A 12,924-nucleotide genomic window follows, 5' to 3' on the forward strand; every position below is an offset into this window, starting at 1 on the left:
GAGCATTCTTTGGCATTGCCTTTCTTTGGGATTGGAATGAAAACTGACCTTTTCCAGTCCTGTGGGCACGGCTGAGTTTTCCAAATTTGCTGGCATACTGAGTGCAGCACTTTAACAGCATCATCTTTCAGGATTTGAAATAGCTCAACTGGAATTCCATCACCTCCACTAGCTTTGTTCGTAGTGATGCTTTCTAAGGCCCACTTGACTTCACATTCCAGGATGTCTGGCTCTAGGTGAGTGATCACACCATCATGATTATCTGGGTCGTGAAACTCTTTTTTGTACACTTCTTCTCTGTATTCTTGCCACCTCTTCTTGATATCTTCTGTTTTTGTTAGATCCATACCATTTCTGTCCTTTATCGAGCCCATCGTTGCATGAAATGTTCCCTGGTATCTCTAATTTTCTTGAAGAGATCTCTAGTCTTTGCCATTCTGTTGTTTTCCTCTATTTCTTTGCATTGATTGCTGAGGAAGGCTTTCTTATCTCTCCTTGCTATTCTTTGGAACTCTGCATTCACATGCTTGTATCTTTCCTTTTCTGCTTTGCTTTTCGCTTCTCTTCTTTTCACAGCTATTTTTAAGGCCTCCCCAGACAGCCATTTTGCTTTTTTGCATTTCTTTTCCATGGGGATGGTCTTGATCCCTGTCTCCTGTACAATGTCACGAACCTCCATTCATAGTTTATCAGGCACTCTGTCTATCAGATCTAGTCCCTTAAATCTATTTCTCACTTCCACTGTATAATGTAGTATAATAGAAATACTACTACATCTGGAGTAAGAAGATCAAATGCTTCACTAATCAGAATTATAACCTTTGGTTCTTGGTAGCAGAGGGATCATTCCCAGTTCAACAAAACCAAAGGTTATTCATCTGACTGCATGCAATTTTCCTACTCCTAGTTCAGCATTTCACTGATATTAAAATACAAGGATGTTATCAAATCTACACTTATCTCTGTGGTTATTTTGGAAGGTTAAATTTTATTTAATTAATGGCTGCTAAATAAAAAGGCTACTAAGTTTAATGAATAAATTTAAATTATGTTTTATATCAATTTGATTTCTATAAACAACAGCATAAAAACTTTAAAGTCAGGTTTTAGGAAATCTGGCTAAGAACTATGAAAGAGTTGCACAGGTTTCTGGAATATTGGCAAGTCTTCAAAACAACCCTAGTATATGTTTTTGGTGAGACAGGTTTACTATCAAAGACTTGAGAAAAATCTATGTGCTTCATACAAAATGTATCATTAATTCTATAACAATAAGAAAAGTAAATAATTTCCATAATTAAAATACTCCGAGATAGAAAGTGAAATTACTTTAGCAACAACAAGTGAAAATGTTATAGAAATCCTTGAATAATTTTCAGTGTCTTTTCCAATAGATTTTTTCTATCAATCTTCTTAGCCTTAGTTATGCACATTTCTCTCTCAGATTACACACACACACACACACATATAACATATATACACACATATATTTCTATTTTTAAATAAAAGATGTAAATTCTGTCTGGTAGAAACAGTGGAAATACTCCTCTATGCTAAAAATCCATTAACATGCCAGCAGAGTGTCTTCTCTCATATGGCTTATGTCCCCACCTCCACCCAAACATTCGCACATAAAACGTAAGAAATGTATATACATAAAGACAATCAGCAAGCTGACCTAACACACTTGCTGCCATATGTTTATTTTTTCAGCACTGTAAGAAAAAGTGACAATTTGACAGTGTGATTACAAAAAGATGTTTGTCTTTTTATATTTAATAGCATTCCAACCAATTATTTCTGAGATGCAGTGTTTTAAAGAAATTATTTTTCTCAAACAACTCCTTTTTCTTTTTCTTATCCTTTGAGAGAAGATGCTTTGTCTTATTTCTTTCTCTAACTCCAAAGCACCTTCACAGTCCTTTACACAAAAAGGATGCTAAAAATAATGACCTAAGAATGACTATACAATGGAACATTATTGAAATATAAAGAGGAGTGAAGTAATGACATTCCTTACATGAATGAACCTTGAAAACATGTTAAAGAAGACAGACACAAAACCTACATACTGTATGATTCCATGTATGTAAAATGTGAATAGGTAAACCCATAGAGATAGAAAGTAAACTAGTAGTTGCCAGGATCTGGGGGGAGGGGATGGTAGAGAATGAATACTATTGGGTATGGGATTTCTTTTAGTGCAAAAATTTCTGGATAAAAATGACTGAACTGTACCTTATGAAAGATAAAATTTTCCAATTATCTCCATTTTAAAAATCAAGAATGAGTGAAGGAATGCTCACACTACTTCTATTTCATTTAGAGTTCAAAAATACTGCCCACTGACTAATATGTAACCCAATTTAACTTTCTCTACTTTGGGCATATTCTTGTTGCCTGTTCCCCTTGCTTAACTAATACATCCTCAAAGAATGAAAAATTTTAGTACATAAAAGAAATCACAAAATCTTTTAGAAAAGTAAAAACGACAAGGCTATTGTACTACGGCTGTTTGTACCATGTCTACATTCAAAATTATCAACTGAAAAATGATTATAAGGAACTATTCTCATTTTCTTCTTTTTCTTCTTTCTTTTCTTTCCCTCTCTTCTTCCTTCTATCTTTTTACTAAATGACAGAATTAAATGTTGTTTGGGGTCAAAAGCAAAATGGACTGAATCATCAAATTCAATTCAATCAACACATTGATCACTGACTGTATTTAAGCACAGTGCTATGCTGGGAAACAAGGTCTATTAAATAAATAGAAAAGCCTATCTTAACAAATAAACTATAAAACTATCCTATATATCACTTTCTCTGAAACTTTAACCAGTCTGGAGAATACAGAGTTGGTAAAGGCAGCTCTTGCCATAAACTATTAAGTCGTACAATAAATATTTATGAAGTGTTCACTCAATAAAATGGTATAAAACAAGGAAAAGAACATCAATTTTGCCCTCAAGTAGATATGGGCTTGAATTCTAGACCTTCATTTTCTAAACTGTGTGCTTTGGGAAAGTTAGTTAACCTTCATGAACCTTATCATTTCTCATATAAATGGGAACAATTACTAACTGCGTGGCGTGGCATTATGAGGAATAAATGAGACAACATAAAGTGCCTAATAAAGCTTCAGTAAATGGAAACTATTGCTAAGATTATGTTCAGGGCTTCCCTAGTGCTTCAGTGGTGAAGACACCTGCCAATGCAGGAGACATGGGTTTGATCCCTGATCCAGGAAAATCCCACATGCCACCAAGCAACGAAGCACATGCACCACATTACTGAGCCTGTGCTCTAGAACCCGGGAGCTGCCACTACCGAAGCCTGCATGCCCTAGAGCCTGTGCTCCACAACAAGAGAAGCCACGGCAGTGAGAAGCCCACGCACTGCAACTAGAGAGCAGCCCCCGCTCGCCGCAACTACAGAAAAACCTGACCAGCAACAAAGACCCAGCAGAGTCAACCATAATTACATAAAACAAACAAAAAAAAGATTACGTTCAGGGCACCAAAGATCTGGAGGGTGGAGTTAAGGATGAATAAGACATTTTTGGATGGCATCACCGACTCACTGGACATGAGTTTGAGCAAGCTCCGGGAGATGGTGAAGGACAGGAAAGCCTGGCATGCTGCAGTCCATGGGGTCTCAGAGTCAGACATGGCTAAGCAACTGCACTGAACTGAACTGAAGCCATTTTCAACTGCAGGTTCAGAAAGGACTTGGGAAAATGCAGCTGAATGCTGAATAATAAAAAGTGTCAGTTCAGTTTGGCAGTATCCTGTAGAGGAATTTTTTGTCTATGATTATGAGGGATACTGGTTTATAATCTTCTTTTCCAGTAAAGTCTTTGGCTGGTTTTGGTATCAGGGTTATGCTTGAACAAGTTCTCCTTGTTCAAGCTTGTTAAACTTAACAAGTTTTTCTGGCAGTGGGAGCTACTCTTCTAAGACCGTATCAGTGAATGAGAATCTCTCGAGTCTCCTGTCCTAGCTCCCATTCTTTCTTTTTCCAGAGGTCTATGGAGAAGAGATTCCAAGTAGCAGTGAACTACTTTTATATCAGTAGCTACCAATGGCTCTATGCTTGGCTTTTAGTAATTCATTAAAGAAAAGCTCAGTCAACATCTTTATCTGCTTGTATGGTGCCTGTGACTATGTTGTGGCACAGTCTCTGTTGACACAGTTCTTGTGTCCCATCTCTCTGGAGAAGTCTGCCTTTCTGTGGACTTTAAGCTACTTGCTCTACATTATAAGCTATCTGATTGGTTCAAGAAATGCTATGACTTTATAGTTTATCCGACATTTTATTAGAGTTAGAAGTGACACTCTCCACCTTCCTCCTCCTAGGGGAAACAGAAACCCCACATTCAGCAACATTTTAAAGCGAATTTCCATTTTATTAATCAGTAATAGCATGCATTTGTAAAAAACACATTTACTCAGATTATGCTTGTTAAACATTTGGTTACATGGATTTGGGGCAGACTTGTTAGTCTGTGCCCCTTCTCCCGGGAACCCTATAAGAGATCTATACACATGGTTTTTAAATTACTGTCATACCTTATGAGAAAAAAATCCATTAAACAAACTTTTAACTGTGATTTTAAAATTACTAAAATAAATTGTAATTCTGAGATCTATTGTAACTTAACTATATTTCAAATACAAAGGCAAAAATTTTCATTTGCACTTGTGGTTAGAAATAGCTTCCAAATATATATAAGATTTGAATTTCCTAATTCTCACATATCTGAAGTTATAATCACTGTAGTGAGGTATAAAAGGTGCTAAGATGTAAAGGAATTAAATTCAAGACATTTGTTGGTATTGCTCAGTCACCAAGTCATGTCTGATTCTTTGTGACCCCATGGGCCATAGCATGCCAAGCTTCCCTGTTCTTCACTATCTCCTGGAGTTTGCTCAAACTCATATCCACTGAGCCAACTCTTGGTGACCCCATGGTCTGTAGTTTGCCAGGCTCCTCTGCCAGTGGAATTCTCCACGCAAGAATACTGGAGTGGGTTGCCATTCCCTTCTCCAAGGGATCTTCCCAACCCAGGGATGGAATCCAAGTCTGCTGCATTGCAGGCAGATTCTTTACCAGGAGGGAAGCCCAATTCAATACATAATGTAAAAAAAAAAAATCTATCTGTGATTTCCCACAAAAAAGTAACCAGATTTTGATAAACTATTGCAATTATATTAATTACTTTTAGCACTTTGATACATATTTTCTGAGCAACATATATCATCTATAAATAAGAAAACTGAAGAATGCTGTAATTTTAAACACCTTTGACAACTATTTAACCACAAAACATATACTCTAATTTTTTCCCCTTGACTCTAGCAAAGCATGTTTGACTTTCTAATTTATTATTTACTTGAAGTTCTTAAAATTTTAAGAGAAAAACTACAGAAAAATATTTTTTAAAGTGAACTATTTTAATATATCACAATAGAATTTAATTGTTCCTGGGTTCATAACAAATACATGAATTTAAATACAAATACTTCATTTGTACTGAAGAAAGCTAAGTTGCACAGTGAAAGGAGGGGGGGAATGAGTTGTTAAATTATTAAAAAGCTGCTTTCACTATAAAACTGTTAGATAACTAATCAGGGCTTAGAATCAGATAAGTGATATCATGTGATCAAAAATACATTCAATGAATTCAAAGCCAAGAGTTTTACTCTTAGATTCCAAAGATATCATCTTTCAGAACTCAAATCAATTTTTCTCTGTTGTGTTAAAATCTGAAAGTAATAATCCAGGGGAGAGGAGAAAGCTTGTCTTTACAGATTTCCCAAAAGCTTAGTGCTAGAATCTATGTTCTACCATTATCTTCAGTCAATTTTTAATGGATGATCACTGAAAAACTACCACTATTGCTGGTAAATGGCTTGATTTCTTGATATACACACACACACACACACACACACACATATAAAACTACTATACATTTCAAAGTGAAATACATGATACTTCTTCCTGAAACAGCCATAATTTTGGGTTCAAGTATTCGTAGAAGAATTTATCTTCCAGAAAAGATGTGGTTTTGATTCCCTTGTGATAAGGTGAATTTCCTTCAGTATCTTCAAGGCCCTTTGCATATGCAAGATAGGATTGAATTCCTTCAAGGTCAGTCAAAGTCCTGAAAGCCCTAGAGGATTATTTTGGCACTCTGACTTTCCTAGTCTCTAAAACATTTGGCAACGTAACAGAGTTTTATCAGAGGAAAAAAAACCCACAAAATTTATGGGGGAAAAATGTCATAACTGACTATTGCCAAAGGAATCATATTCATTCAAAAAGTATTTAGTAGGGAGATATATATCAATTACAGAGTGAAACACTGGACTCCATTTGAAATGTTCTATCTATAGCCCACTGGGTATTTATCTGTCTTGGTTAAAGCTGACATAGGCCTGCTCCCCTAACTTCTGTATTATACTGTAACTGTGCTTAGTCACTCAGTCGCGTCCGACTCTTTGCGGCCCATGGACTGTAGCCCACCAGGCTGCTCTGTCCATGGGGGTTCTCCAGGCAAGAATACTGGAATGGGTTTGCCATGCCCTCCTCAAGGGGGATCTTCCCAACACAGGGATGGAACCCAACTCTCCTGCATTGCAGGTGGATTCCTTACCGTCTGACACCCATGAATACTGGGGTAGGTAGCCTACCTCTTCTCCAGGGAATCTTCCCAACCCAGGAATCAAACTGGGTCTCCTGCATTGCAGGCAGATTCTTTGTATTAGATGTAAAATTAAATGAAAATAATTTTTACACATATTAAATCCAATTATTCTAAATTCTTTCTAAATAAAACTGCATCACTAGCTAACACATTGGCTTCTTCTATTTTATTATTTTTATTGACATTAAATGTTAATTGGACATTATTTAATGACGCTGTAAGTCAACAAAAATTTAAATATTGCCATCTTGTGGCCATTCATATACATGAAACTGAAAACAATGTCACTTTCCTAAAGAGATTTACCTTTAAAATATTCCCAAATATATTTTCCTTATCAGCTGAGAAAAATGATCGTTTTATTACATACACCCTTCTCCAAGGAGATAAAATTCATTTATACATTTAAGAAATTATATATTTTTTTTAGAAAACTAAATTAAATATACAGTCATTGGCCATGAGTGGTAACAGAATTCAGTAGTACATCAAGGCAGTTTTGATACTATCTTAGACATATTCCTTTGCTCATATCTACATAGTCATGATTTAATACAAGGAGGAAAGTTTTACAGGCAATTTTCCATAGGGTTCTAAAATACAATATCAACATAATAACTAACATTATTGTACCATTGTTAAGTTTAAAAAAGTGGTCAGGAGGGCACAGTTCTGAAAAGCTGGAGCAAGACAGGAAGAGAAAACAAACAGAAAAGTAAAAACATAAATAACATAATCTTAAGCTCTTTCTCATTTAGGTCTTCCCCAAAATGCCAAATGCCTAGTTACCTTTGCAATTAGACTGGCATTCAATACATGAGCTAAAAAAAATCACAAATACAAAAGCAAAAAAAAAAAAAAAAAAATTCTACTGCTCAAAATACTCCTAACACTTTGCAGATAGAAGAATTTTTAAACAAAAAACATCTTAGTTTCTACTGCCAAATTTCAGAATTTAAGTTATATAAAATTTAAATGACTACACGATACTGGATGCTTGGGGCTAGTGCACTGGGACGACCCAGAGGGATGGTATGGGGAGGGAGGAGGGAAGAGGGTTCAGGATGGGGAACACATGTATACCTGTGGTGGATTCATTTTGATATTTGGCAAAACTAATACAATTATGTAAAGTTTAAAAATAAAATAAAATTAAAAAAAAAATAAATGACTAAGAAGCAAGAAGGCAAACAAAGCAACCTTGTAGAAACATAAAGACAACATCAAAATGCTGTGATACTGAGTATAGAATCAGTCAGCCACATCATTTTGTTAATCAAACAATACAGAAAAGTTCATTCATATGACATCATTTAACATGAGAGTCCTTTGTTTTATAAGCTGCACCTGTTAATCAAATCGCCACACAATAATAAACAGCCTTTACAAAGCTCCTGAATATCCATAATGCTGCCTTTATCATAATTTAAAACAGACAACTATGTTACAGACTTGTACACAGATAAAAAGATACTGACATTCAATTGTACAAGAACCAAAAAATAAGATTAAAAGAAAAATACTGAGAGTTTTTAAAATCTATTAGAAATAGCATTTACTGGTAAAAAGAACTAACAAATATATACTCAAATACAGGATGAGTCTTAATTCCAATGGACTAGATGTGAAAAAACAAAAACAAAACCCTAGAGATAATAAGACATATAAAAGTATTCTCATTATGTATTTGTTCAATATCACAAGTATCAAACTACTATTACAAGAAAATGAGTCTTACCTTGCTGCTGTGAAAGTGAAATATCAGGTTTATTTCTTACACGTATTAGACGACTTTGAACTGGCTTGTGTTCAACTTGCTTAACATCTTGCTCTTGCTTTTGTGGGTACTAAAGAATTAAAGACATGAAGTCATAATATCATTTTTTAAGTTACTTTTAAAAGATCTGAGCAATTATTTACGTGTTTATTATATAAACTTTGAATACTATGCATGCTTTCTAAGTACCAGATGGGTAATGGAGTACATATTACAAAAGAAAAGATATTACAAATAAAATCTTTCAAAAGATTTGGATAATATACAGATTTCAAATATGCAAATAGCTTCTATTTCTTACTAGAGAATTCAGAGCTACTTATAAATCAACTACTCTAGATACATACATGATGGATTTAGACAGGATAAAAACTTAATTTGGCTGTAAGAACTTCCATATAATTATTTTCGCATAAAATGAAAATCTGCATAATGTACTGCAATTTTCAAAAAGCTTTTATATATAATAACATCATTTAATTCTCACAAGTGTTGAAGAGGTATTATTATCCTTTGTCACTCAAGAAATGTATATTCTACCATAGGCCTCATCATCTCTTTTCCTTACTACAATCTAATCAAATTTAAAATTTTCAGTGGTAAAATTCCTTCACAATCACATATTACAAATTGTGATGAATTTAGCCATTCTTTCTTTCCTGTTTTGTGAGTCTAATTATGAATGAGTCTCTAAGAACAGCTACCAGATACAATTTGACAGAAACTTAAGATGTCCCTGAACTCTTATCAAAATACAAGCAGAGAAGAATCTGAAACCTATCCACATGGACTCAAATGGAACCACTCCAGTTCTGGCAGGGACCTATTTATCTACAGGTAAGAATGAGCAGTTTCAAGCTGTAATAGTCACAACTAGCCTTACCGCTGGTCTTTTAAGTTTAGAGCCTTTGTTATGTAGGTTTCTGCCCTGAAGGAAATATTATTTTGATGTGTATTTCTAAGATGAGTACTATGACTATCTTGGGCCACTTCAACTAGAACATTCCTATGATCCTTCCTATTGACTGCCTCCCTTAACCACAGAGTATTGTGGGGCTTCCCAGGTGACTCAGTGGTAAACAACCTGCCTACCAATGCAGGAGACTCAGGAGATGCAGGTTTGATTCCTGGATCAGGAAGATCGCCTGGAGAAAGGAAGGACAACCCATTCCGGTATTCTTGCCTGGAAAATCCCGTGGACAGAGGAGCCTGGCAGGCTATCGTCCAGGGGATCACAAAGAGGTGAGCATGCACGCATACAGATTATGGAGCTAAATTGCTTGTATTCAAATCTGGGTAAGGCATTACCTAGCTTTGACTTTGGGTAAGTTACCTAATGCTCAAATACCTCGATTTCCTCATTCATAAAATGGGGATGATAATAATAATTACCTCAGTAGGTTGTTGTAAGGATTAAATGAGTTAAATATGTAACAAACATAGAACAGCATCCAGCTGAGTATAAGCACTAGAAATAAGTTTATGCTATTATTATCATCAGTCTATTTTTCCTTTAATAAAGGAAATCTAAGAAATGAATTTTTTTGAAGCCATTCTAATGGTAACACTTTGCAGTTTTATTTTAAAACAGGCCAATAAATAAAAGAAGGCAATCTTTATTTTTTAAATATCTTTATTGAGGTACAATTGATAGACAATAAACAGCATATATTTCAAGTGTGCTGCTGCTGATGCTAAGTCGCTTCAGTTGTGTCCGACTCTGTGCGACCCCATAGACGGCAGCCCACCAGGCTCCCCTGTCCCTGGGATTCTCCAGGCAAGAACACTGGAGTGGGTTGCCATTTCCTTCTCCAATGCATGAAAGTGAAAAGTGAAAGTGAAGTCACGCAGTCGTGTCCGACTCTAGTGACCCCATGGACTGCAGCCTACCAGGCTCCTCTGTCCATGGGATTTTCTAGGCAAAAGTACTGGAGTGGGGTGCCATTGCCTTCTCCGATTTCAAGTGTATCATTTGCTAAATTTTGACATATGTATATACCCATGAAGTGATCATCACAATCAAGATAATACGATGAATAAATCCATCAATCTCAAAAGTTTATTCATAACCTTCTATATTCCTTCCTATAACTACAGATTAGCTTGCATCATCTAGAATTTTATATAAGTGGAATCATAAAGTACGCACTCTTATTTGGGTGTGGGTTCTGCCTTTTTCCCCCTCAACATAACTCCTGTGAAAATCATCTATGTTACTCTGTATCAGTAGTCCATGGCTTCTTCTTACTAAATAGTATTCCATCTTACAGATATGCCAATATGTGTATATTTAGCAACTATGGACATTTGTGTGTGTAAAGTTTTTGCTGTTGTTTAGTTACTAAGTCGTGTCTGATTCTTTTGCAACAACATGGAAGGCAGCTGTCAGGCTCCTCTGTCCGTGAATTTCCTAGGCAAGAACACTGGAGTGGGCTGCCATTTCCTTCTTGGAGGGATCTTTCTGATCCAGGGATGGAAAATTGCTATCAACATTCATGTGTGAGTCTTTGTGTAGAAATGTTTTAGTTTCTCTTGGGTAAATAAATACTTAGAAGTGAAATGTCTGGGTCATATGGTAGGCGTACATTTTACTTTTTTAAGAAATTGCCAAACTGTTTTCCAAAGCAGTTGAATCATATTACATTCCCACAGCAGCATATGAGTTTAAGTGCTTTACGCTTGCCAAAATTTGGCTTGTTAGCCTTTCTAATTTTAGATGTTCTAATGGGTGTGTAGTAGCATTTCATTGTGGTTTTAACTGACATTTTCCTAATGATTACTTGATGTTGAAAATCTTTTTACGTGCTTACTTCTTTGGGTAAGGTATCTATCCAAAGATTTCATCCATTTTTTAATTGGATTGTTTTCTTAATATTGAATTCTGAGTTCCCTATATATCCTAGATATAAGCTTTTTATCAGATAAGTGATTTGCAAATATCTTCTCCCAATCTGTAACTTGTCTTTTCATTCTTTTAACAGTGTGTCTTAAAGCGAAGTTCTTATTTTTGAGAAGACCAGTTTATTAACTTTTTTCTTTCATGGACACAGTTTTTGGTGCCATTTTTGCCTAGCCCAAGGTCACAACTTTTATTTTATTACAGAAGTGACTAACAGATATTTATTTATTATTAGTTTTTTCCTGATCTTTATTTGGTCATAGGTTATTAATATTAAACCCTACATAATAGTGTATTCCATAAACAATCTTTATCTTATACATTTTTGGCTTTCATCTGCAACACCCTGCAATGCTATACAATACCATACCATGACTATTTATTGAATAAATTAATCCACAATGAGAAACATTGTAATAGCATTGTAATTAAATGCTATTGCATTTAATTTAACATGAGCATTCTTTTTTTTACATCTTGGAGAGTATCCTATTTTTTCAGTACACAAGAATTCATGAATTTTAATATAATAAATATTTACTGAATACCTACTATAGACAAACTACTAAGCTAGTTATTGCATGGGAATATAGAACATAGCTATCTACCTAGGTTACAGGCATTTTTATATACATTATTTCTAATTTTTAATTTAAAGACAAGGAAATTAAGGCTTAGAAAAAAGCTATGTATGTATTCAAGGTCCCAGCTAGAAGCTGGATAAGCTAAGATTTATAGCCAAGTTTGAGTCAGTTAAAAAAAAAAAAAAAAAACAGAAAAAAGGAGGCATGATTTGAGGCTGTCTGATTCCAGAGACTGTGCTCTTGATAGTGTGCCATGCTAAGGCAATACTGTTACCATTCTGATTTAAGTAAAGTACAAGTACTTAATCGGGTACCTGAGGAAAGCCTTCAGCGGCTTCTGATAATTTAACATCACTTTCTTGTGCTGTCAGAAGTGTTGTGGGAAGAGTAACGTGAGGATCTGGCTGCAGCTCCAATTCTCCCAAACTCATTGGACCATGACTAGCACATAAATCTTCATAAACAGCATCTGCTATCAAGTAAGTAAACAAAAAGTTAAACTATTTCTTAAAGGAAGAAAAATTGGCTAAAATTACCAATATTTCTCATCTGCTGAATTAGAAATAGAAATACTTCAACAGAAAATGCCTGTCACCAAGCCTTCATTGCAATTAAAACCAAAGGTCATAGCAAATTCAAAAAGTACCTATGTTCAAACATATCTATGGATTATTGTAGGGTTCCAGTCAGCAAGTTGTTTATGCAGCCCCCACACAACACCCACTCTTACATACCAACTCCCAACCCTCCAGAATACCTTTTCGGTCAATAAAAGTCAATAGAATACTTTCTATCTAAAATGTAATCTTACATGTTTCAATGCCATTCTCCCATATCTTCCCACCCTCTCCCTCTCCCACAGAGTCCATAAGACTGTTCTATACATCACTGTCTCTTTTGCTGTCTCATACACAGGGTTATTGTTACCATCTTTCTAAATTCCATATATATGAGTTAG

The 12,924-nt window shown here is 35.2% G+C and overlaps 1 protein-coding gene across 1 annotated transcript in view; it reads right to left on the minus strand.

Moving 5' to 3' along the window:
• Window positions 1–12,924, minus strand: part of KIAA0586 (KIAA0586 ortholog) — a 133,316-nt gene that overhangs the window by 25,917 nt on the left and 94,475 nt on the right. The window contains exons 31-32 of the mRNA XM_010847676.1: window positions 12,281–12,435; window positions 8,445–8,553 (exon numbers count right to left, since the gene is read on the minus strand). Of these exons, the coding sequence (XP_010845978.1) occupies window positions 8,445–8,553; window positions 12,281–12,435 (264 nt within the window). The remainder of the gene's footprint in view (window positions 1–8,444; window positions 8,554–12,280; window positions 12,436–12,924) is intronic.

The sequence above is a fragment of the Bison bison genome, unplaced genomic scaffold, assembly GCF_000754665.1.
Source record: "Bison bison bison isolate TAMUID 2011002044 unplaced genomic scaffold, Bison_UMD1.0 scf7180017864254, whole genome shotgun sequence".
NCBI classification, from domain to species: Eukaryota; Metazoa; Chordata; class Mammalia; order Artiodactyla; family Bovidae; genus Bison; species Bison bison.